The sequence below is a fragment of the Bombina bombina genome, chromosome 6 (genome assembly GCF_027579735.1).
Source record: "Bombina bombina isolate aBomBom1 chromosome 6, aBomBom1.pri, whole genome shotgun sequence".
NCBI lineage: Eukaryota > Metazoa > Chordata > Amphibia > Anura > Bombinatoridae > Bombina > Bombina bombina.
In genome coordinates, this window is record NC_069504.1 from 1,055,972,706 (window position 1) to 1,055,998,095 (window position 25,390).

Genomic DNA, 25,390 nt, shown 5'->3' on the forward strand with positions numbered 1-25,390 from the left:
GTCGCCAGTGACTTAGAAAATGCTTTAGAAAAAAAAAAACTGTTAAATCTCCCATAAAAGTCTAACACGTTTATCAAAAATAAACCCAACACGTCAAAACCCCTATATCTACCATCACCCCCATATCGGAACTAATAATAAATGTATTAACCCCTAATCCGCCATTCACCTACTTTGCGATCTACCTAATAAATGTATTAACCCCTTATCTGCCATTTACCCACATCGCGATCTACCTAATAAATGTATTAACCCCTAATCCACCATTCACCCACATTGCTATCTACCTAATAAATGTATTAACCTCTTATCCACCATTCACCCACATCACAATCTACCTAATAAAAGTATTAACCCCTAATCCGCCAACCCCCCACAACGCAAAGTACCTAATAAAACTAATAACCCCTAATACGCCATTTAACCCACGTTGCAACAAACCTTATAAATCTATCAACCCCTAATCTGCCAAACCCACATCACAACAAACCTAATAAATCTATTAACCCCTAATCTGCCAAACCCCCACAACGCAAATAACTAATTAAATTACTAAGCCCCCTAACCTAACACACCCTAAATTAACCCCAATTACCTAAATCAAAAAATACTAAGTTACAATTAAAATTAAAAAGCTAACATTACTTAAAATAATAAACCAAATTATCAAAATTAAAAAAAATAATCCTAATCCCTATGATAATAAAAAAGCACCCCAAAATAAAAACACCCCCTAATCTAATATTAAACTACCAATCGCCCTTAAAAGGGCCTTTTGTAGGGCATTACCCTACGTTAAACAGCTCTTTTACCTTAAAAATACTAAGTCCCCCTCTAACAGTAAAACCCCCAAACCCCCAAAATAAAAAATCCTAAAACTAAAAAATCCTGAACTGCACATTGTTCCTAGAGGGGCATTGGTATGGGCATTGCCCTTAAAAGGGCATTCACCTCTTTTACTGCCCTTAAAAGGGCATTCAGCTCTTTTAAGAGTGCCCAATAAATCCCTAATCTAAAAAAACAAAAAAAAAACCCCAAAAATAAAAATAATGCCTAAGTCTAACCCCCAAATAGGTATTAACCGTTCCTGAAGTCCGGCGGAGAAGGTCCTGTTCCAGGCGGTGAAGTCTTCTTCCAAGCGGCCGACATCTTCTTCCAAGGGGGGACCTCTTCCTTCATCCAGGACCAAGCCGGCGCGAAGCGGAGATGACCGTGGTCGCCGGTCCTGCTAAGCGCTCATCTCCGCTCAGTGCCGACTTGGTCCTGGATGAAGAAGGAAGAGGTCCCCACTTGGAATATGATGTTGGCCGCTTGGAAGAAGACTTCACTGCCTGGAATAGGACCTTATCTGCCAAACTTCAGGAATGGTGAGTACCTATTTGGGGGTTAAATTTAGTTTTTTTTTGGGGGGGGGGGTGTTTTTTTTTTTTTTTAATTTATTGGACACTCTTAAAAGAGCTGAATGCCCTTTTAAGAGCAGTAAAAGAGCTGAGTGCCCTTCTAAGGGCAATGCCCATACAAATCCCCCTTTAGGGACAATGGGTAGTTTAGGATATTTTAGTGTTTGTGTTCTTTTTTAATTTGGGGGGTGGGGGTTTTACTGTTAGAGGGGGGACTATTTTTTAAGGTAAAAGTGCTGTTTAACTTAGGGCAATGCCCTACAAAAGGCCCTTTTAAGTGCTATTGGTAGTTTAGTATTAGATTAGAGGGTATTTTTAATTTTGGGAGCTTTTTTATTTTCATAGGGATTGTTTAATTTTTTTATTTTTGATAATTTGGTTTATTATTTTATGTAATGTTAGACTTTTTTATTTTTGTAATCTAAGATTAATTTCATTTTTTTTTTTTTTAAGTAATGCTAGCTTTTTTATTTTAAGTGTAATTTAGTATTTTTTAATTTAGGTAATTGGGGTTAATTTAGGGGGTATAAGGTTAAGGGGCTTAGTAATTTAGTTATTTGCGTTGTGGGGGTTTAGGGTATTAGGGGTTAATATATTTATTAGGATTATTGCGTTGTGTGGGTTTGGCGGATTAGGGGTTAATAGTTTTATTAGGTTTATTGTGTTGTAGGTTAATGGCGGATTAGGGGTTAATAGTATATATTTATTAGGTTTATTGCGATGTGGGTTAATGGCAGATTAGGGGTTAAGACATTTATTAGGTTTATTGCGATGTGGGTTAATGGCGGATTAGGGGTTAATACATTAGGTTTATTGTGATGTGGGTTAATGGTGGATTAGGGGTTAATATATTTTTATTAGTTATTGCGGTGGGGGTTGGCAGTTGACAGGTAGATAGATATTGTGCATGCGTTAGGTGTTAGTTCATATTTTCCGGGAGATTACGGTGTTCACATTTTCAGCGTAAGGCTTGCTGCCCCTGTCTATGTGTGGCGAGGTGAAAATGGAGAAAAAATTCTCAATTTTCACCGCGTAAGTCCTTGCGCTTAATATGTAATACCGATTTGCAATGCAGTTCTATGTTAGGTTATGGGAGTAAAAATTGCGGCAACAGATAAAATATACTCGCTGCATTTATATGCCGGGTTGTTTATGTGATACCAAAACCGCATAAAAACCGGCGTCGCCTGCAAAAGTAATCTTGCCCATAGCATATATATATATATGTACAGAGAGATCAGCACTCACCAACAAAAACAACCACTCTGTGCACGGCCATTGCATATCCAGAAACATGAATCAGTTGAAAGACACGATCCGGTGGATATCCTTGTGTGTCCACAACAGTAAAGCCAGCACAAAGAGATTCAAAATAACACCTTTATTGTGTCACAACCATAACGTTTCGGCCTCACACAGAGGCCTTGGTCACATGTATGAAACACATACCATAGGCATAAAACATATCACCAAACAGTGTCTTAAAGGGACAGTAAACCTTAAAAATAATGTTATGTAATTGTAACTTAGGTTAGGTTTTATTTTACAGGTACTTTTGTATTTATTTTAGCTAGGTAGTTATTACATAGTTAATAACTATTTAGTAACTATTCTACCTAGTTAAAATAAATACAAACTTGCCTGTAAAATAAAAATAAACCCTAAGCTAGCTACAATGTAACTATTAGTTATATTCTAGCTAGCTTAGGGTTTATTTTATAGGTATGTATTTAGTTTTAAATAGGAATAATTTAGATAATAATTGTAGGTTTTATTTAGATTTATTTAAATAATATTTAGGTTAGGGGGTGTTAGGGTTAGACTTAGGTTTAGGGGTTAATACATTTAGAATAGTGGCGGCGACGTTGGGGGTGGCAGATTAGGGGTTAATAAATGTAATGTAGGGGGCGTCAGATTAGGAGTTAATAACATAATGTAGGTGGCCGTGTGCTCCGGGAGTGGCGGTTTAGGGGTTAATAAGTTTATTTCATTGCGGAGGGGTCCGGAAGCGGCGGTTTAGGGGTTAATAAGTATAAAGTAGGTGGCAGCGGTGTAGGGGGTGACAGATTAGGGGTGTTTAGACTTGGGGTACATGTTAGGGTGTTAGGTGTAAACATAACTTTATTCTCCCATAGGAATCAATGGGATATTGGGCAGCAGCGAACATAAGCTTTCTCTGCTTTCAGACTCCCATTGATTCCAGGGCGGCGGATTGAAAACCAGGTACGCTGGGCCGGAGTAGTGCCGAGCGTACCTGGTAGAAATTTGTTAACTTCCAAAAGTAGTCAGATAGTGCCGAATTTGCATTCGGAACATCTGTAATGACGTAAGTATCGATCTGTGTTGGACTGAGACCGGTGGATCATATGTTACGTCACAAAATTCTACTTTTGGCGGTCTGTAGGCTTTCATAAATATGGAGAATCAAGGTCTCCACAATTATGCTGCGGAATTCCAGCGTATTTGCGGTTGACGGTTTGATAAATAGGCCCCATAGTATTTATGTGTTAATATTAACATCCTGATCTGCTTTTTATTGCGCGATTTGGCTACCTACTGTCATGGTAACACACTGTGTGGTACTAGGGGCGACTTGTTAACAGTCAATGAGTGGTTAACATAACGGCACATTGCCGTATGATTCCCAGTATGTTTACACACGGGTTACCATAGCAACGATCGCCATTTCTATGCTGTCATCATGCACGCTCATGCAGCCTTTAGATTGTACTAGGCCACATGTGTTCATCTGTTGTTTTTGATTCACGGCACATTGCCGTATGATTCCCAGTATGTTTACACATGGGTTACCATGACAACGGTCGGCATTTTTATGATGTCATCACACACGCCCATGCTGCTTTCTGTTTGTATTATGCCGCATGTGTATCTTTGTTATTATGATCACTATGACTACGGCTATATGCTTATGGCGTAGTAATCAGAGCTCTTTCCGCTGTGCTTTGGTTTACTAGTGCGGTTCAATTAGCGAATCAGGCTATAGGGTGGGGGTATTTAAGACACTGTTTGGTGATATGTTTTATGCCTATGGTATGTGTTTTATACATGTGACCAAGGCCTCTGTGTGAGGCCGAAACGTTATGGTTGTGACACAATAAAGGTGTTATTTTGAATCTCTTTGTGCTGGCTTTACTGTTGTGGACACACAAGGATATCGACCGGATCCTGTCTTTCAACTGATTCATGTTTATATATATATATATATATATATATATATATATATATATATATATATATATATATATATATATATATATTTATAGACACACAGCATACATACACGCATACATATACATACATATAGACACACAGACACATACATACATACAGCAAAAAGAAATATAAATAAAATGACACATAATTTTAAGGTAAAAAATGTTTTAAAAAACAACAGAGAACAATAACTCAACATGCTCTCTAATGTTGCATAAGGCTGCCTGAATCAGTTCACACACACATATAAATATATATAATTATTTTGTTGTCAGAATTTTTTTTTGACAAACACATACACTTACAGTCTCTTCTCAGGAAAGAATGTAAAACAACTGAAGCAAAGTATACAAAAAAGGAGGCTTGCTCTGAGCAGGAAGAGTCTGAGGCTGGGGATAAGGCTAGGGGGTCGATTTATGAAGCTGCAGATGCTGCTTCTGACCCACTCCGCTTCAGTTTCGACTGAAGCGGAAGTTAAGAAGCAACGGTCCTGAGACCTGAGGTGGGGGACAGCAATCAGCCCGATCGAATATGATCGGGTTGATTGATACCCCCTCTGCAGGGGGCGATATTGCATCAGAAGTTCACAAGAACTGCTGGTGCAATGATAAATGCCAACAGCGTATGCTGTCAGCATTTATCGATGTGCGGCGGACATGATTTGCTCTAACGGATAATGTCTGTCCGCACCATGTTAACTTGACCCCTTGGAGTGTTCACCCATTCACGCAGCACACATGGGTTTTAAAGTAAGATAAATAACAGACCTGGCAAAACTCAGCTGCATCTGCCACCCTTTCAGTAATTCATTTTGTATCAGTCCTCCTGCTTATAAATTATCTGTCCTGAGTGCTGCTTCTTAGTAAACACACTAACTGAACCGCGCGCAAGGGAAAAGAGAAGGGGGGGGATGAAAGGGAGGGAAGTTTCCTGTTAGGCAGTTTAAAAGAGCTGTGCTGTCAGACTGTCAGAGACTGTAAATTTTCTTCATAAATGGAAAGTTTCCAGAGCTGCATTCATTAATTTTGGGAAAAAAGAACCTGGCCACCAGGAGGAGGCAAAGACACCCCAGCCAAAGGATTAAATACTTCTCCAACTCCCTTCATCCCCCAGTCATTCTTAGCCTTTCGTCCCAGGATGTCCCTCTCTTATGGAGGGTAGTACTCTTCAGCATGAGACTGGAGTTTTAAGTAGTCCTTTCAGCCTCTCAGTGAGAGCATGGTTAAAAAATTAGAGTCCGGAGATGCAGGGAGAGTCTTTCTGTGATACCAACCCGACTCATATTAACAACTCCCCCAGCAATCAGCGTTGACGAGTTTCGCTGCCCACTTTCTTCTCTCAAGTCCATGGCAGAGGCGACGCTACTATCTGTCACACTTGAAGGGTAGTGTTCCTGTTCCACTTTGTAGATTCCGGTAAGATCGTTTCATTTTACTTTCTCATGAATGTAATGTATTACATATGTTTTCCCGAGAGGCTATCACCTTGCGGGACTAACTTTAATCACGGTCTCAGTGAGGCTCTTTTTGTATCTTGGAATCAAGTGTTAATTTCTCCTAAGGGAAGTTTTTGAACAGGGGAGGGGGGTTAATCATGTTTATTATGTGATTTAACCTGCTTATTTGTAGTGTTACTTTGGCTCGAGGCCTTGAGGAACATGACGGCCTTGGAGGTGAGGTGACCTTTACGGTCGGGGCCTACCTTGTGACCGAGCGTAGTCATGTTTTTGCCTCTCCAGTTCCGCATTCCTGACCGTGTGGGGATGGAAAGATTCTGGCCCGCTGGTGTCTGATGCTAGAAGGTGGTGAGTGCCCCAGCCATTGGGGGTGTAAGGTGCCGTTTAGATTTATTTGTCTAATTTAGTCCAAACTTTTTGTATTCATTTCCAGTTATGGAGGACTCTGATGTTGAGATTCAAGTGGTCTCTGATTCAGATTCTAGACGAATACGAACTGGCCCATATGACAGTCAGTTATGTTCCGAAGGCCGTTGTAGTGGGCCCAATTCCTCAGGACTGGGGAATCAAGGGGTCACTGAGCCATCCACCTCTGGGGGTTCTGTCCCTCGAGTGGCGAGTTCCCTACCACTTACTGTTGCTACACGTGCAGGTGACCCAGTGTATGCTTATCCTTCCCTGGACGGTGGATTGTTCCCTCCGGAGGTTGTGGCACGTTTCCGTATTCAAATTCTTATCGTGTTGGCACATCTGCAGCTTCCAGATGTCTGCTTAAGATTATGTTCGTGTTCCGTCAACCCGGGTTCCCTAGGCATGGGGTGGCCCACTCAGTTATCTTGGGGAGCGACTGATCCTGAGGCTCCAGTGGAGGTGTGCTGTGCTTTTCAGGACAGACTGGCGCACCTTCGTGTTCTGCTTCGGCACATTCTGGCGTTGTTGGAGGATCCCATCCTAAATGGATATAGGGGTTCTAGGTCTTCTTCTACGAATATCTCTCAGAATTAATTTTAAGGGGATGAAGTAATCTTCTGATTTGAGTATCCTTTCCTATATGAGCTTGGACTGGCAGGGTTCCGTTGGGCTGGTCCTTCGGGTGTGCCTGTTTTTCATTGGGCGTTAACCTACGGGTTTCCTTTTCTTTTTAATCCGGTTAGGATGATTTTTATTTGATTTAACAAGCTTATGTTTTGTTTTATATTCCTTATGGAATTTTCCTTATGGAATCGATACTCGCGATTTCGGGATCGCTCTGGTTACTTTTACGGAAGTTGTTCTGGGGACACGTTTAGTCCTCTGTTTGTCGTTTATTCTCCCTTCCTGGGGGTGACTAATTCAGCCTTGCAAGTAAGGACTGAGGTTCAGCTCTTTATGCCTTGAGGCCCAATTCGCTCACGTGGCACCTGTCTGCCTGGCTGGTCCGGTTTTGGCGCTGAGTGCTTGCATTATTGTTTGTGTTTGTTTATTATCGAGTTTTTACAAGTTTCAACTATTCATTCTGAGAAGACCTGTGGGGCATGGAGGACTGATTCAGTCCTCATCTGCCTTCGAGATGGTTACCTGGGACTTGGTGGAGTTTCAGTCCATCACACTCCATAGGTTCTGCTTCTTTGGGATTTGAGTGTTTTTTCCTTCCTTGCGTGGCTTAAAGGTTGGAGGTTTTGAGCCTCTTTTCCGCCGTTTTGGGCGGTTTTGCCTTTCCAGGGCTGTTAGACTTGTTCCTTTTTTTGAGGACTCTTCCTTAGGGTCGAGTTCTCTGGTCTTGGTATTTTTTCTCCTTAGCGGTTGAGGCCGCCATATGGGAGGGCCTTGCGATCTCCTATTCTGGGAATTAGAAGTTCCTTATTGGAATAATGGGCTAATTTTCTTATCCTAGCTATGTCTAAGGGTTGTTTCCCTGGATGTTGTCCTCAGGGTTTGTACTCTGAGGAGATTATAAGGCCTAGCCTTATTGACTCGCTATTCGTCTGACTTTTTCCCCGATGTTCTCCCTTGGTTATGGAAGTGTGGGTATTGTGCGCCTGTTGGGCTTAGAATCATTGCGTGCCCTATTGCTCCTTGGAGTTGGACTTCTGTACAGGGTGTTCTCTTCCCCTTGGGTTGGGATTTTTTTGTGTGAGTCTTTGACCCGTTCTCCGGGATAGTCTTCTTCCCAGTGTAGTCTGTTTTTTTATTCAGATGGGGTATGTGTTTACTGGGGTATTGTTTGTCTAAACAATTCTGGGGCTCTGGCTTCCTTTTAGAATTTTTTTTTAATATTTTTCTATGTCTGGTTCGAAAGTTCTTATTCTCCAAGGAATGTGGACTATTTCTTATGGTGTTGTTAGTTGTACTACTAGCAGCTGGGGTAGGAGCTCCGTGTGCTTCGGATCCTTACAACCTCCTTTGTTCTTGATTGTATATGCTTTCCTTTTGGGGAGTTTCTTTTTCATGATCATCAGGGGCACCAGGATTATTTTCGTTCAGCTGTTCTTACGGCTTTGGCTTTGTGAGCGTGTGTGCTGTCCTTTGTCTGTACCCTTCCCTTGAGATGAGTTGTTTTGCCTTTCTTAGAGGTGAGGTTTTCTCTCTCTGAAAGATATTTGCCCTATCCTGTGTGCAGGTGGGTGGAACAGGTGGTTTGTCCTGTTAAGAGAGTGATTCACTTTCTGGGATTGTTCTGTTCTGTCTGTGATTTTGCAGTTCCATGTTGGACCGCATAATTCCACTTGTCTTTGTAGATTCTCCTTTGGAGTGCCCGTTGTAGGTGCTATGTGGAGTCTGCCATAGAGTGTTGGGCTATTTTCATAGGACTTCTGTCTTTTTCTACCTATCTCTATGGGGATCTTCCTTGGAAGTATCCGGTTGTAGGTGCTTTGGAAGGATTCCGAGCTCTGTTCGAGTGTCTGGGGCCATCCTTTCTATCCTTTTTTATGGGGGCTGGTGGTTGGGACCCTTTATGTTCCCCTGTCTCTTAGACCTGTGACTTGGGCTGGTCCGGTGTGGACTAGGATCTGAGATGAGTGGTGTCTCCTCGGTTTGTGGAGGTCTGGTGAGCCTTTTTGTGAGGTTCTGGACTCCTTGTTGCTTGGCTACGTTTTGGCCATGCGGCTTGGATAACCTTAGTGTACCCACTAGTTGGTAGATGTTACTCTATTCTCGGCTGCTTTTTCTTGTCTGCAAGTGCTCCTTTTTTTTTCAGTCATCTTGGTATGACTGTTGCGTTTGGTGCTCAGAGGTTGCTTCTCTGGGGATAATGCACGTATTGGTGAGAATATTTCGATATTCTGAGTTTCTGGCGACTTGGGACTACGGTTTCAGTCATTTGTTTGGGGGGATTGCTCTGATATTTTCAGAGAAGCTTGTTTCTCTATACTGTTTCCCGATTTCAACCTTGTGGTTCAGTTATGTCAGGTTTTGGGCATTGCTTTACTTTGGTTAGGGTAACTTTGGGGCCCCTGTGAGTGTGGTTCACTTTTTTGGGGTTTTTCCTTTTTTTTGGATTATTGCGCCCTGTTTAGGGTCTTCCGAGAATCCTTGTTTGCTCCTCCATGTCCTCTCCCTTTTGGGAGTTTCTGTTGCCTCCCTTTCTATGAAGGGGTGTGTGGTTGAGTTTGTCCTTTGGGCAATGGTATCTTCTGGAGGAGTGTTGGCTCAGTTGCGTCCGTTTTTGCGGACTCTAGTACGGCTTATGGACTATCTGGGGGTCAGTGTCCTTGGGGTTGTGTTTTCCTTTTCAAATATTTTCTTGCTTTGGACGAAGCAGGATTTTTTCTGGGATTGTGATTTCAGGCTTAGCGCCCTCAGAATGGTCCGCCTTTTGTACCCTCCCATTTTAGCATTCAGTGTCCTTTATAGTTTGGGTATTGTTTTCCCAAAAGTAATGAATGCAGCTGTGGACTCTTTCCTTTTATGAAGAAAAACATAAATTATGCTTACCTGATAATTTTCTTTTCTTCAGATGGAAAGAGTCCACAGCTCCCTGTCCGTTCTTTTATGGGGGGCGGCTGTAATTTTTGTTCTTCTTGCCCCTTTTCACCCTGATATTTTTTCTACTGTTCCTTGTTCCTCGGCAGAATGACTGGAGGATGAGAGGAGTGGGAAGAGTATTTAAGCCTTTGGCTGGGGTGTCTTTGCCTCCTCTGGTGGCCAGGTTCTTTTTTTCCAAAAGTAATGAATTCAGCTGTGGACTCTTTCCATCTGAAGAAAAGAAAATGATCAGGTAAACATAATTTGTTATTCTGCAGCACCGCTCTGTGGTAGTTCTGTTACTGTATTACTTCAGAGCTGCAGTGGATGATCTGTGCTGTGCTCCGGTATCCCTGCCCACAAATGTTTAAATCAATTAAAATCGCCTTAGGGAGCACCCCTTAGTAATCTCTTAGGAGATTTTTTTTATAGTAGGCTCACGGCAAATAATAGCCAGATGCACAGCAAAGGGAGGCCAGAAGCATAAGTGTGAGTTTTCCTCACATCTCCGTGTATGTGACCAGCCGGTCTGATCCCCAGATGCTGCGGCCCACTGGGAAATGTCCCGGCGTCCCAGTAGCCCAATCTGGCCCTGGTTGTGAGGTCGTTACTTGGTTTTCATACATACTTTTACAAAACTTCACTACTTGATGAGGCCTATTTATTCAGGTGCGAGCGGACATGATCCGATATAGCGGATCATGTCCGCTGCACATCGATAAATGCCGACAGCATACACTGTCCGCATATATAATTGCACAAGCAGTTCTGATGAACTGCTTGTGCAATGACGCCCCCTGCAGATTCAGGGGGTGTCAATCAGCCCTATCATATAGGATCGGGTGGATTAATGTCCACGGCCTCAGAGCAGGCGGCCAAGTTATGGAGTAGTTCGCAGGGCTTGATAATTCGACCCCGATGTGTAGTCCTCTTCAGAGGCTGCTTTTGGCAGGAAAGTTTGGTGGTTCTCAGTGCTTGATCAGTAACATAGCTGTTGTCCCACCCTATTTCATGGTTGTCTCATGGACTTTACTGCTTGGGTATAGGATCCCACATGTGATGTCTTGTGGACTTTCACTATCTTATGAAAGAAAGCAAAATGTATGCTTACCTGATAAATTCATTTTTTTTTTCATGACGGTCAGTCCATGAGCCCTGCTATTTCTTTACACACTTGGTGGCAGTACTTGATTTGCACTTAATTTGCCCTACTTTGTCTTTCCTGCTCTTCTGTTCCCTACTTGGTCATATGTATGACTAAGGGATTATGTGAGTTGGAGGGATTAAAGCTCTGGTATGTAGGAGTATTTTTGCCTCTCCCTAATAGATTGGAATGTAATCCCACATGTAATGTCTTGTGCACTCTCATGAAAGAAATTAATTTATCAGATAAGCATAGAAATATATATTTGTTTTAAAAGAAATTTAAAGCTTTGTATTTTTGATTCTGAACAACAAGTTTGCTCACTGGCAGATTTCCCTTTGCTTTACTGGTGGACAGGGACACCTCACAAATATAAAGAAATCTCAGTGCAGGAACATCTGATTTACAAAAGATAAAATGTAATACATTTTAAAATCTCTTCTTTTAGAAGAAACAAAGAGCCAATCACTTATTTGTCCCTTTAAATCACAAGAGTAGCCATCTTATCACAAGATGACATTTATTAATACACTTTAGTGTACTATGCATACATGGTTTCCCAGTAGGCCAATACAAAGCTACAATGAGGTATTAATAACCGGGTGGGTGGGTGGGCGGTCCAGCAGTTTTTTAAAAAAAATCTGTATACAGAAATGTATTCGTAGAAAAAACAACCAAACTAGGGGGTGCTCTCTACTGAAAATAAATAATAAATGGGGAAAATACAAATATATAAAAAAAATAGATATAAAAAAAATAGATAATGATCAAAATGTGACAAAGATCTGAGGGTAAAAAATAAAATAAAAATACATAAAATGCATAAAATCAATCACAAGTGCATAAAAATACAAATGTAATATATATTCAAAAGTGATATAAAAATGTGAAGGACAGATCAAGGGTAATCCCGTGGGTAGTCCATCAATGTCAAGTACACGGCTGCTCTCCTCTTTGCAGATCACTCTGGATCAGGCTCTGAAGATGAATACAAAAGACAAAGGGGCACCTTATGTGTAGATGAGAAATGCAATATATCCCACACCGATATAAAGCCAAATGGGTACTCACATTTAGCTGGAGCACCCTTATGTGCTTGTGGAAGCGAGCTGATAACTTGGGGTGTATCAGCTAACCCTGATGACAGGTATCTCTCAGGAACACTAGATGCAGTACTCAGATGAAGTATCCAAATACAAACCGCTCCAAAGAGCAGTAGAGGTAGAAGTGAGGTGCTAACAACGTGGCTGAAGTAAAACAAAACTCAAATATAAACCATATATGCTTCAAGTGATAAGAGGGCATAAGCATATAGCCCCCCACAAATGCAACACATTTCTCGGCTGTAAGATCGCTGTTTCATCAAACATACCTTGTTTTTCTTAAGCCAAGTGTTAGCACCTTACTTCTACCTCTACTGCTCTTTGGGGCTGTTTGTATTTAGATACTTCATCTGAGTACTGCATCTGGTGTTCCTGAGAGATACCTGTCGTCAGGGTTAGCTGATACACCCAAGTTATCAACTCTCTTCCACAAGCACATAAGGGTGCACCAGCTAAATGTGAGTACCCATTTGGCTTTATATTGGTGTGGGATATATTGCATTTCTGATCTACACATGAGGTGCCCCTTTGTCTTTTGTATCCATGTATTCTTAGAATTTTCATTACTGTTTTATGCATATTTTTAGACCCAACACAACAAATAATCTTTAAGTCTCCATTTCCCATACTGATTGTTGTATCCTTTTTTAACTAGATCCTCACTGGAGAGGACTGGAACTCGGTGATGTATGATGGGATCATGGCGTATGGAGGGCCCTCATTTCCTGGGATGTTGGTCTGCATTTACTTCATCATCCTCTTCATCTGTGGCAACTGTATCCTTCCTGTTTATTATTTCTTTCACAGAAAAGTTTTATAAAAACTGTAATATTTATCTAAAAGATATAAACACCTACTGTTTAATACTAGAACATTTAAAGTGAAGGTCAATTAAGATGAATTAGTGTCCAGTTTTTTAATAAACCTATTAAAAACAAGGGCAGTTTAATTAATCAAAATTGACATTTCACCCGTTTTCTTCTAAAACTTACCTTTTAATCCTGACAGCTGCTGCCGCGATTCCCCCAGCCGTCGGAAGCCTCTTCTTAACGTCAGAAATGACAAATCCAGCTTCCTCCAATCACAGCTTTCCCCCCGGGGGGATCATGGCCTGAGTGAACTCTGTGATTGGAGGAAGCCGGATTCGTCATTTTGGACCCGCAAAGAGGGCTTGCGACGGACGGAGGAAGCGCTGCAGCGCCTGTCAGGATTAAAAGGTAAGTTTTTTTTAAAAAAAATGAGTGAAATGTAAATTTTGATGAATTAAAGTGCCCTTGTTTTTAATTTTTAAAAACCGGGCACTAATTCATCCAAATTGACCTTCACTTTAACTTCTTTATTTTAATAATATGATTAATTTAGGCATATATGTAGGGCTATTCTAGAGTTTTTATTTAGTTTTTATTTAATGAAAAAACAGCATTTGCAATTCACATATAACAAGAGAACTATTCATAAATTCTGTTTATTTAAAGGGACAGTCAACACCAGAATTTTTGTTATTTAAAAAGAAAGATAATCCATTTATTACCCATTCCCCAGTTTTGCATAACCAACACTGTTATAGAAATACAATTTTTACCCCTGTGATTACCTTGTATCTAAGCCTTTGCAGATTGCCCCCTTATTTCAGTTCTTTTGGCAGACTTGCATTTTAGCCAATCAGTGCTGGTTCCAGGGTAACTTCACGTGCATGAGCTCAATGTTATCCATATGAAACACATGAACTAATGCCCTCTAGTGGTCAAAATGCATTCTGATTAAAGGCAGTCTTCAATGTCTAAGAAATTAGCATATGAACCTCCTAGAATTAGCTTTCAACTAAGAATACGAAGAGAACAATGCAAAATTGGTGATAAAAGTAAATTGGAAAGTTGTTTAAAATTACATTCCCTATTTAAATCATGAAAGTTTTTCCCTTTAATCAAATCAATAAACAAAATATCAAATAACAATAAGAACAAAAAAAACATGTATAAGCATGTACCAACAAAGAAAAGCTGTATATTTAGTTTTAAAGGTTATTGATATACTAGTAAAATATATACTCTTATTTTATTAAGGGGCCATTAAATGCAGTTGAATTGCATAATCACCAAATGCATAACAAAAAGACAAAACAAAAGCACTTAGGCCCTGATGATCAAAGATTCTCCAGCTTGGAGTGAAATTATAGTGCAGACTTCACAGGGACGGAACTCACTGAATTCTCTAAGAAAAAAGCAGAACCTGGAAATCCCAGACAGATAAGGGATGGCTTTCATAAAGCTCTCTATGGGGTGTTCCATGCATTTCTGTATGTGAAGAAGAGACATGCCCAGTGCAATATAGCACGGCATGACATGAGTTTTGTTATATTTACACTTTGTGGTTTGCATTTAATATTACTTCACACTTTATATTGTGTCAAAGTTTTTCACTTTATACTTTGTATTTTAATGCATTTAGATTCTGTATACAGCAGTGTAGATAGGAATGCGATTTTACAAATTCTGATAATACGTTGACAGTTTCTGTGTAACTTGGCATAATAATTTGTATATTTCTGTGTATCTTTTACAAAATACATTGCACTTTATATTTGTTGAGTAATGAAAAAAGAGGAAATTGGATAGTTATAGAACACTCAAACTAGCAAATAAAGATACTATAAGTAGAGTGGAGGCTGTCCAGGGCAGGTTAAGGATTAAAAATTAACTTTTATTAATTCAAGTAAAAGATAGTTAAAAACTATCGGTACAGGTATACCTCACTTTACAGCGCTTCGCTAATACAGCGCTTAGTGGAGCTGAAGTTCAACTTCCAAGAATTTTGAAACAGTGCTGTAATCTTTGTAAAATTGCGAGAAAAGTGACTGGAACCATTTTGTTATGCGCAATTCACCCTTTTTACAGCATTACAGTGCAATCTGTGTCTCAGTGTTACAGTCTGGCAAGTTTTACTACAGTAATTGTCACTATTTTACAGATACAGTTTCTATTGAATACTAATTGAATACTGTGCTGTCCGAGTGTTAAACTAAACATAGCACTATTGCACCCCTAATATTGTTAGTTCAAACATGTTTTCACGTTTTTAAACACACTGGCAAGTGAAAAGAAAGCTAAAACTGCCTTGTTTCACTTTAAGGGGGTTTTCACTTTACAGCGAGGCTCCGGTCCCTAACCCGCTGTATGAGTGGGGTATACCTGTATATGTAAATGCAAAACTTAGATTAAAATAATGAGCTGGCATACCCAGGTAATAACCATACCTATGTACTATAATCAAATAGCACAGAGTAGAGTCACAATCAGTGACACTAGGAAGGTGTAGACAGTAGGCGAATATCAGGTAGGTGTGCACCCTAAAATGCTAACGGATTGCACAAGAGAAGCTATCTAAAAAAGAGGATTGATCTCAAACAATTATACTATTCTAAGTGCAATACTGGAGCGATGCAGTCCCAAGAACGCTGTCAACCATACAGAATAATTTATTAAACTTAATAAATACCACTATTATTATAAACTATAAACATAGGGTAAGGTAGCAGAGCTCTTTACAAGCGCCTGATGCGCATGTCGCCAAACGAAGGCTTTCTCAAAGGCTAACCCGACTTCAAAAAGCCTCACTGCTTAAATGACGATAATGGGCCAATCATGGGTGAGTAATCTAACACACCCCAAAAAAGAGCCAATGAAAATGTCCTAACATTGGATAGGCGTTTGTCACGTGACTCTGACGTCAGGAAAAAGGGGTGTGTGTACTGTGACAAGCATAATAAGCCCGTGGCAAATAGCAGGGTTATATTAACATATTAAATTATAGCATGACATCTTGCCATAGCGAAATTCATAAGTTATGCGCGTAACAAGATACACATGGTAATGAACGACGATATGAAGGAGCATCAAAAAAATATAAATGCGAGTCAGAAAAGTATCTATGTGGGGTAACATGACTGAGATATAAATAGGATACTACGAACATTACATATGATGAGGAACGCTCATATCTATAGTGATTTTACCTAATCATGGGGTCAAAATTCATAGTGACAATCAATATAATGCTATATAATTTAATAAAGTGATAACCAATATATTCGTTCATTTTGAAAAAATTGATGCGTCAAATAAGAGTAATCAAAAGAGAAATGCTATCCATGATTTTAATATGGAATTTATGAGTGGTCAGAAATACTGACATACACGTAACTATAGGTGACTTAGGGGTACAATATACCTGTATGTAATGATGTTCTCTCAATGTGGGGTAACATGACTGTAGTACAAATCGGATACTCGTACATTATATATGATTAAAAACGCTTGTATATAAAGGAATTTTATCTAATCGTGGAGTAATAATTCATATTCCAGTGTACAATCAAAAGTGTGACATGTAGGTTAATGTGGTGATAACACATGCATCTATTCCTATTTGAAAGGAGATTGTTAGTTAGGATAAGAACAACCGTGACAGAGATGGTATCCACGATTGTAATATGGACTTTATAAGTAGTCAGTAATATTGACAAAAATGTCACTATCGGATGTTGAGATAGATACACTAGTACATTTGAAATATAGAGCATGATTAATAATGACAATGAATCCCATGATTTTAGATAGTATTTGCTTCTATTAACATAAGGGGAACAATTAATGCACCCATGAAATGTCAAATCCATTCAAAGATACACTGAATAAGTCATCAACCCATGAAGGGGTAGGCGAGTCAGGGGTACAGTATTACTATATGTCATGTATTCCATAACAGGTTGATATTCATATTGTCATTTAAGTATCTTGAGGTAATACTGAATCCCACCTCTGGTGGGCATACCCAGAGCTAACTTTCTTTTTTGATGCTGAGGAGTTATTAAAATTGTGTCCCTCTGTCTACTAGTTCTCTAGTCGGGTAATTGTAATAACTAAGGCCTAGATTTGGAGTTTGGCGGTAAAAGGGCTGTTAACGCTCCGCTGGCTTTTTTCTGGCCGCACCATAAATTTAACTCTGGTATCGAGAGTTTAAACAAATGCTGCGTTAGGCTCCAAAAAAGGAGCGTAGAGCATTTTTACCGCAAATGCAACTCTCGATACCAGAGTTGCTTACGGACGCGGCCGGCCTCAAAAACGTGCTCGTGCACGATTCTCCCATAGGAAACAATGGGGCTGTTTGAGCTGAAAAAAAACCTAACACCTGCAAAAAAGCAGCGTTCAGCTCCTAACGCAGCCCCATTGTTTCCTATGGGGAAACACTTCCTACGTCTGCACCTAACACTCTAACATGTACCCCGAGTCTAAACACCCCTAACCTTACTCTTATTAACCCCTAATCTGCCGCCCCCGCTATCGCTGACCCCTGCATATTTTTTTTAACCCCTAATCTGCCGCTCCGTAAACCGCCGCAACCTACGTTATCCCTATGTACCCCTAATCTGCTGCCCCTAACATCGCCGACCTCTATATTATATTTATTAACCCCTAATCTGCCCCCCTCAACGTCGCCGACACCTGCCTACACTTATTAACCCCTAATCTGCCGAGCGGACCTGAGCGCTACTATAATAAAGTTATTAACCCCTAATCCGCCTCACTAACCCTATCATAAATAGTATTAACCCCTAATCTGCCCTCCCTAACATCGCCGACACCTACCTTCAATTATTAACCCCTAATCTGCCGAGCGGACCTCACCGCTACTGTAATAAATGTATTAACCCCTAAAGCTAAGTCTAACCCTAATACTAACACCCCCCTAAGTTAAATATAATTTTTATCTAACGAAATAAATTAACTCTTATTAAATAACTTATTCCTATTTAAAGCTAAATACTTACCTGTAAAATAAATCCTAATATAGCTACAATATAAATTATAATTTTATTATAGCTATTTTAGGATTAATATTTATTTGACAGGCAACTTTGTAATTATTTTAACCAGGTACAATAGCTATTAAATAGTTAAGAACTATTTAATAGTTACCTAGTTAAAATAATAACAAATTTACCTGTAAAATAAATTCTTACCTAAGATATAATTAAACCTAACACTAGACTATCAATAAATTAATTAAATAAACTACCTACAATTACCTACAATTAACCTAACACTACACTATCAATAAATTAATTAAACACAATTGCTACAAATAAATACAATTAAATAAACTAGCTAAAGTACAAAAAATAAAAAAGAACTAAGTTACAAAAAATAATAAAATATTTACAAACATAAGAAAAATATTACAACAATTTTAAACTAATTACACCTACTCTAAGCCCCCTAATAAAATAACAAAGCCCCCCAAAATAAAAAATTCCCTACCCTATTCTAAATTAAAAAAGTTACAAGCTCTTTTACCTTACCAGCCCTGAACAGGGCCCTTTGCGGGGCATGCCCCAAGGATTTCAGCTCTTTTGCCTGTAAAAAAAAACATACAATACCCCCCCCCAACATTACAACCCACCACCCACATACCCCTAATCTAACCCAAACCCCCCTTAAATAAACCTAACACTAAGCCCCTGAAGATCTTCCTACCTTGTCTTCACCATACCAGGTTCACCGATCCGTCCTGGCTCCAACATCTTCATCCAACCCAAGCGGGGGTTGGCGATCCATCATCCGGTGCTGAAGAGGTCCAGAAGAGGCTCCAAAGTCTTCCTCCTATCCGGCAAGAAGAGGACATCCGGACCGGCAAACATCTTCTCCAAGCGGCATCTTCAATCTTCTTCCATCCGGTGCGGAGCGGGTCCATCTTGAAGCAGGCGACGCGGATCCATCCTCTTCTTCCGTTGTCTCCCGACGAATGACGGTTCCTTTAAGGGACGTCATCCAAGATGGCGTCCCTCGAATTCCGATTGGCTGATAGGATTCTATCAGCCAATCGGAATTAAGGTAGGAATTTTCTGATTGGCTGATGGAATCAGCCAATCAGAATCAAGTTCAATCCGATTGGCTGATCCAATCAGCCAATCAGATTGAGCTCGCATTCTATTGGCTGATCGGAAAAGCCAATAGAATGCGAGCTCAATCTGATTGGCTGATTGGATCAGCCAATCGGATTGAACTTGATTCTGATTGGCTGATTCCATCAGCCAATCAGAAAATTCCTACCTTAATTCCGATTGGCTGATAGAATCCTATCAGCCAATCGGAATTCGAGGGACGCCATCTTGGATGACGTCCCTTAAAGGAACCGTCATTCGTCGGGAGACAACGGAAGAAGAGGATGGATCCGCGTCGCCTGCTTCAAGATGGACCCGCTCCGCACCGGATGGAAAAAGATTGAAGATGCCGCTTGGAGAAGATGTTTGCCGGTCCGGATGTCCTCTTCTTGCCGGATAGGAGGAAGACTTTGGAGCCTCTTCTGGACCTCTTCAGCACCGGATGATGGATCGCCAACCCCCGCTTGGGTTGGATGAAGATGTTGGAGCCAGGACGGATCGGTGAACCTGGTATGGTGAAGACAAGGTAGGAAGATCTTCAGGGGCTTAGTATTAGGTTTATTTAAGGGGGGTTTGGGTTAGATTAGGGGTATGTGGGTGGTGGGTTGTAATGTTGAGGGGGGGTATTGTATGTTTTTTTTTACAGGCAAAAGAGCTGAAATCCTTGGGGCATGCCCCGCAAAGGGCCCTGTTCAGGGCTGGTAAGGTAAAAGAGCTTGTAACTTTTTTAATTTAGAATAGGGTAGGGAATTTTTTATTTTGGGGGGCTTTGTTATTTTATTAGGGGGCTTAGAGTAGGTGTAATTAGTTTAAAATTGTTGTAATATTTTTCTTATGTTTGTAAATATTTTATTATTTTTTGTAACTTAGTTCTTTTTTATTTTTTGTACTTTAGCTAGTTTATTTAATTGTATTTATTTGTAGCAATTGTGTTTAATTAATTTATTGATAGTGTAGTGTTAGGTTAATTGTAGGTAATTGTAGGTAGTTTATTTAATTAATTTATTGATAGTCTAGTGTTAGGTTTAATTATATCTTAGGTTAGGATTTATTTTACAGGTAAATTTGTTATTATTTTAACTAGGTAACTATTAAATAGTTCTTAACTATTTAATAGCTATTGTACCTGGTTAAAATAATTACAAAGTTGCCTGTCAAATAAATATTAATCCTAAAATAGCTATAATATAATTATAATTTATATTGTAGCTATATTAGGATTTATTTTACAGGTAAGTATTTAGCTTTAAATAGGAATAAGTTATTTAATAAGAGTTAATTTATTTCGTTAGATAAAAATTATATTTAACTTAGGGGGGTGTTAGTATTAGGGTTAGACGTAGCTTTAGGGGTTAATACATTTATTACAGTAGCGGTGAGGTCCGCTCGGCAGATTAGGGGTTAATAATTGAAGTTAGGTGTCGGCGATGTTAGGGAGGGCAGATTAGGGGTTAATACTATTTATGATAGGGTTAGTGAGGCGGGTTAGGGGTTAATAACTTTATTATAGTAGCGCTCAGGTCCGCTCAGCAGATTAGGGGTTAATAAGTGTAGGCAGGTGTCGGCGACGTTGAGGGGGGCAGATTAGGGGTTAATAAATATAATATAGGGGTCGGCGGTGTTAGGGGTAGCAGATTAGGGGTACATAGGGATAACGTAGGTGGCGGCGCTTTGCGGTCGGAAGATTAGGGGTTAATTATTTTAAGTAGCTGGCGGCGACGTTGTGGGGGGCAGGTTAGGGGTTAATAAATGTAATACAGGGGTCGGCGGGGTTAGGGGCAGCAGATTAGGGGTACATAAGTATAACGTAGGTGGCGGTCGGCAAATTAGGGGTTAAAAATTTAATCGAGTTGCGGCGATGTGGGGGGAGCTCGGTTTAGGGGTACATAGGTAGTTTATGGGTGTTAGTGTACTTTAGGGTACAGTAGTTAAGAGCTTTATGAACCGGCGTTAGCCAGAAAGCTCTTAATTCCTGCTATTTTCAGGCGGCTGGAATTTTGTCGTTAGAGCTCTAACGCTCACTTCAGAAACGACTCTAAATACCGGCGTTAGAAAGATCCCATTGAAAAGATAGGATACGCAAATGGCGTAGGGGGATCTGCGGTATGGAAAAGTTGCGGCTGAAAAGTGAGCGTTAGACCCTTTAATCACTGACTCCAAATACCAGCGGGCGGCCAAAACCAGCGTTAGGAGCCTCTAACGCTGGTTTTGACGGCTACCGCCGAACTCCAAATCTAGGCCTAAGAATCCCCTGAGTTAAAGAGACTACCTAATTTTTTTTTTTTTTTTTTTTTTTTTTTTTTGTTCTCTGGCTGACATCTAAAATGAATTGCTAATCTTCTACATAAACACTCTGGTTTAAACTATAGATTATTGAGGCGAGGGAGGAAGAAGGAAATAATAAAGAAGCAAGAAAATTAATTAAAGCAGAATTTTTTTTTTTTTCCCGTCTAGTTTAGTCTACAGACTTTTTTTTTTTTCCCCACATTTTATACACATTCTTATAAAAGCACTAATTCCCATTTGAGGATCGTCCTTTTATATTGCACTTCATACTCACACTTCTTATTTTCACCCTTTTTCTCTTTTCTCTCACTCTTAAGTAAGACACAGCTCATACCTCACTTCACATACCATTTTTTTTTTCTCTTCTTTTTTTTTCTTTTTCACCTCACCACATTCTTCACTTTTTTAGCACTTTTTCTGCATTTTATATGGAGAAATTCGTACATATAGCTAAAAATAAATCACCCACGATGCCACCAAGAAAAGACAAACACAAAGCTAAACCTCAGACCTCGTTATCCCAAGATAGTATAACAGAGGAACCTGCTACTTTCCAGACAAATCTAGATGTTCAACAATTGGTAGAACAGTTTTCACTATCACTGTTACCCCACCTAGAGTTGATCAGACAGGATGTAGCAGCATTATCAATGGAAGTAAGGCAGTTCAACAACATGTTAGATGAAGCAGAGGCTAGAATCTCCGAAATTGAAGATAGATTGAACTCACGAGAGCAAGACTCTAAGCATTATGATTATACAATCAAAAAATTACAGGATAGACTGGACGATCTAGAAGATCGTTCCAGACGCAATAATCTAAGAATAGTAGGTGTTCCTGAAACCCAAGAATATGCTGACCTTAATAATTTTATGGATGAAATACTACCAAATTTATTAGAGATGCCTACTAGCCGAACTAAAATACTGATTGAAAGAATCCATAGAATAGGTCCCGAAAAAAAAAGACCAGACGGTACCGTACTAAATAGACCCATAATTGTGAAATTTTCGCATTTTCAAGATAAAGTTGCCATTATGAGTTATTATAGGAAAAAGAAAGCCACAGTTCTTGTAAATTACAAAAAAAATCTTTCTTTTTCAAGATTATTCTACTGAGACCGCTAATCGCAGAAAGGAAATGGCTCCGTTTTGTTCTAAACTCATAGAAAAAGGTTTCAATGCTTTTCTTTTATATCCAGCTAAGATCAAAGTGCTGAAGTCTGGAGAATGGCACGTTTTGTCTAACAGAAAAACTGAAAAACTGAGGGGCGCTTACGTTCCTGGGTTAAGTCTGTGAGCTGTAGAAAAGCCGGTTGCTCTGTTGAGCAGGAAGTAGATCCACTGTAATAGCGTGTTGCAGGTGTCAGTGATAGTCTGCTTCCTGTGTCACTGTAGTGATAAGCGCTGCCTGAGACAAAGGGGGGTGTATTCTCCAAACACCTCCAGCAGGTAGTAGTCTGTGAAAAGAAAGCAAAGACAGGCGCAGCCCAATTCAAGTGTAGTATTCTTTAATTCAGTGTAAGTGCACACATACAAATGGCTACTTACAAGAGGCACAAATAAAATCTGCATATAAAGGTATCTTTACATCCAAACTGTGTTATGATATAACATACAGCTATGAAACAAACTCTACGCGTTTCGTCTGAGGACGCCCAGACTTTCTCAAGAGATGAAAAATTAGAAGTGATTTTTCATCTCTTGAGAAAGTCTGGGCGTCCTCAGACGAAACGCGTAGAGTTTGTTTCATAGCTGTATGTTTCATAGCTGTATGTTATATCATAACACAGTTTGGATGTAAAGATACCTTTATATGCAGATTTTATTTGTGCCTCTTGTAAGTAGCCATTTGTATGTGTGCACTTACACTGAATTAAAGAATACTACACTTGAATTGGGCTGCGCCTGTCTTTGCTTTCTTTTCACGTTTTGTCTAACAAATCGGAAGCTAATTCCTTTCTGGATAATATTTAGGAACAACTAGAGACAATCGAATAAGAATTAAATATAGTTGTTCGTAGATAAATCCTTTGATGTAAGTAATGGCAACATCGAAAAGTCATAATGAGAGGGTCTCAAAAAAGTTTTTTTTATTCCAAAAGAGGGTTCATCCCCCTTTTCCATTTTTCCTTTTTTTTTTTTTTTTTTTTTTTTCCTTTCTTCTCCTCTCCCTTTTTTCCTCCTCTCCCTGGCCTTCCTCACACTTTTGTTGAAAAGCCGCTGTCCAACTTGTTGTGTCTGGTCCATCAATAAAATATGAGTGAGACAGTGATTAACCTGGTTTCATGGAACGTTCGCGGAATAACAACACCTATTAAGCGAAAAGCCATTTTGAAACACTTAAAGGGGTGCAGGGCGCAAATTGCTTTTTTACAAGAAACATATGTGTTAGCTAATGAAGCTCTTAAACTTAAGTCAGGCTGGGTCGGTGAAGTAGTGGCGACTTCGGGCACTAAAAGAAAGAGGGGAGTAGCAATATTGTTCCATAAAAATTTAGACTACAAAATAACACATAAATTTATTGACGAAGAAGGTAGACTGATTATAGTACAGGTAGTTATAGCCAATCATAAATATACGTTATGTAATATCTATGCTCCAAACACCAGTGATAAAGAATTCTGGAAGAACCTAACAAGGAGACTAACAAATTATTTAGATGAAGGTCTGATTATAGCAGGTGATTTAAATCTAATAACACAATATCCCCTGGATCGCTCACATAGAATGGATAGCATGACTCAAAAAAAAAACAACAGTAAAAATAAAAGCTATAAGGCCGAGACAAAGATTTTAAAAAAATTTAAAAAAACATTGAACTTGGTGGACATCTGGAGATTGCAAAATCCCGATGTAAAAGAATATACTTGTGAATCTAAAACACACAAAACTTTCTCACGTATTGATTATTTTTTAATAGATAAAAAATTAGCAGGCAGGATACCAAGGACAGAAATTTCTGCAATTATTTTGTCAGATCACGCCCCCGTTATAATACAATTGCAAACTGACCTGATAAAAAGATCTTATCTTTCGTTTAGCTTTCCAAAATACCTCACTAATAACTCCAAATTTAAAATCTGGCTAAATGAAAAATGGAAAGAATATATTTACATTAACCAAAACTCAGTTCAAAACCCCGAAACTGTATGGCAAGCCTCTAAAGCGGTGTTGCGGGGAGAAATAAAGGCATACCTGTGCCATATTAAAAAAAAGAGTAGTGAGCGCAACACACAACTTGCCAATCAATTAGTTAATGCATACAATGCTTACTTAAGGGATCTGTCAAGTGGAGGATGGAGTGCATACCAGCAAGCAAAGAGGGAAAGGGAAATTTTCTTACATCAGAATGCAGCCTTAGAAGTTGTAAAAACAAATGCTAAATATTATAGACATGGGGGGAAAATGGGCAAATGCCTTTCCAACTTGGTTAAAGTAGCTAAGGGTTCAAGATCTATCTTGGCCATAAAAAGTGATAAGAAAAGACTAACCCAACTTAATGATATCAGCGCGGAATTTTTAAAATATTATAAGCAAATTTTTTCATCCTCCGTAAGTAATGAGGATAATAAGACAAAGTTCTGGGAAGCATGTAATCTACCAAACCTTGGGAAAGAAGAGTTAACAGAACTAAATAGTCCAATTACGCAAGAGGAAGTTGAGAAAACAATCAATAATTTAGCCTGGAATAAAGCTGCAGGGCCGGATGCGCTCCCAAACGAATATTATAAAATTTTACAAAATAACATAGTAGAATATTTGGTTGACCTATTTAATTACTTTTATATTAAAGGTGCAATTCCATCCAAAGAATTCACTAGGTCAACAATAATTTTAATTCCCAAAAAAGGTAAAGATCCCGAATCTCTGGATGCCTACC

General features: G+C 39.4%; 1 protein-coding gene across 1 annotated transcript in view; it reads left to right on the forward strand.

The window, feature by feature from the left end:
* The window catches only part of CACNA1C (calcium voltage-gated channel subunit alpha1 C), a 1,426,303-nt gene that overhangs the window by 784,479 nt on the left and 616,434 nt on the right, over positions 1-25,390 (forward strand). Inside the window, 1 exon segment of the mRNA XM_053719677.1 lies at positions 12,938-13,058. Within this exon segment, the coding sequence (XP_053575652.1) occupies positions 12,938-13,058 (121 nt within the window).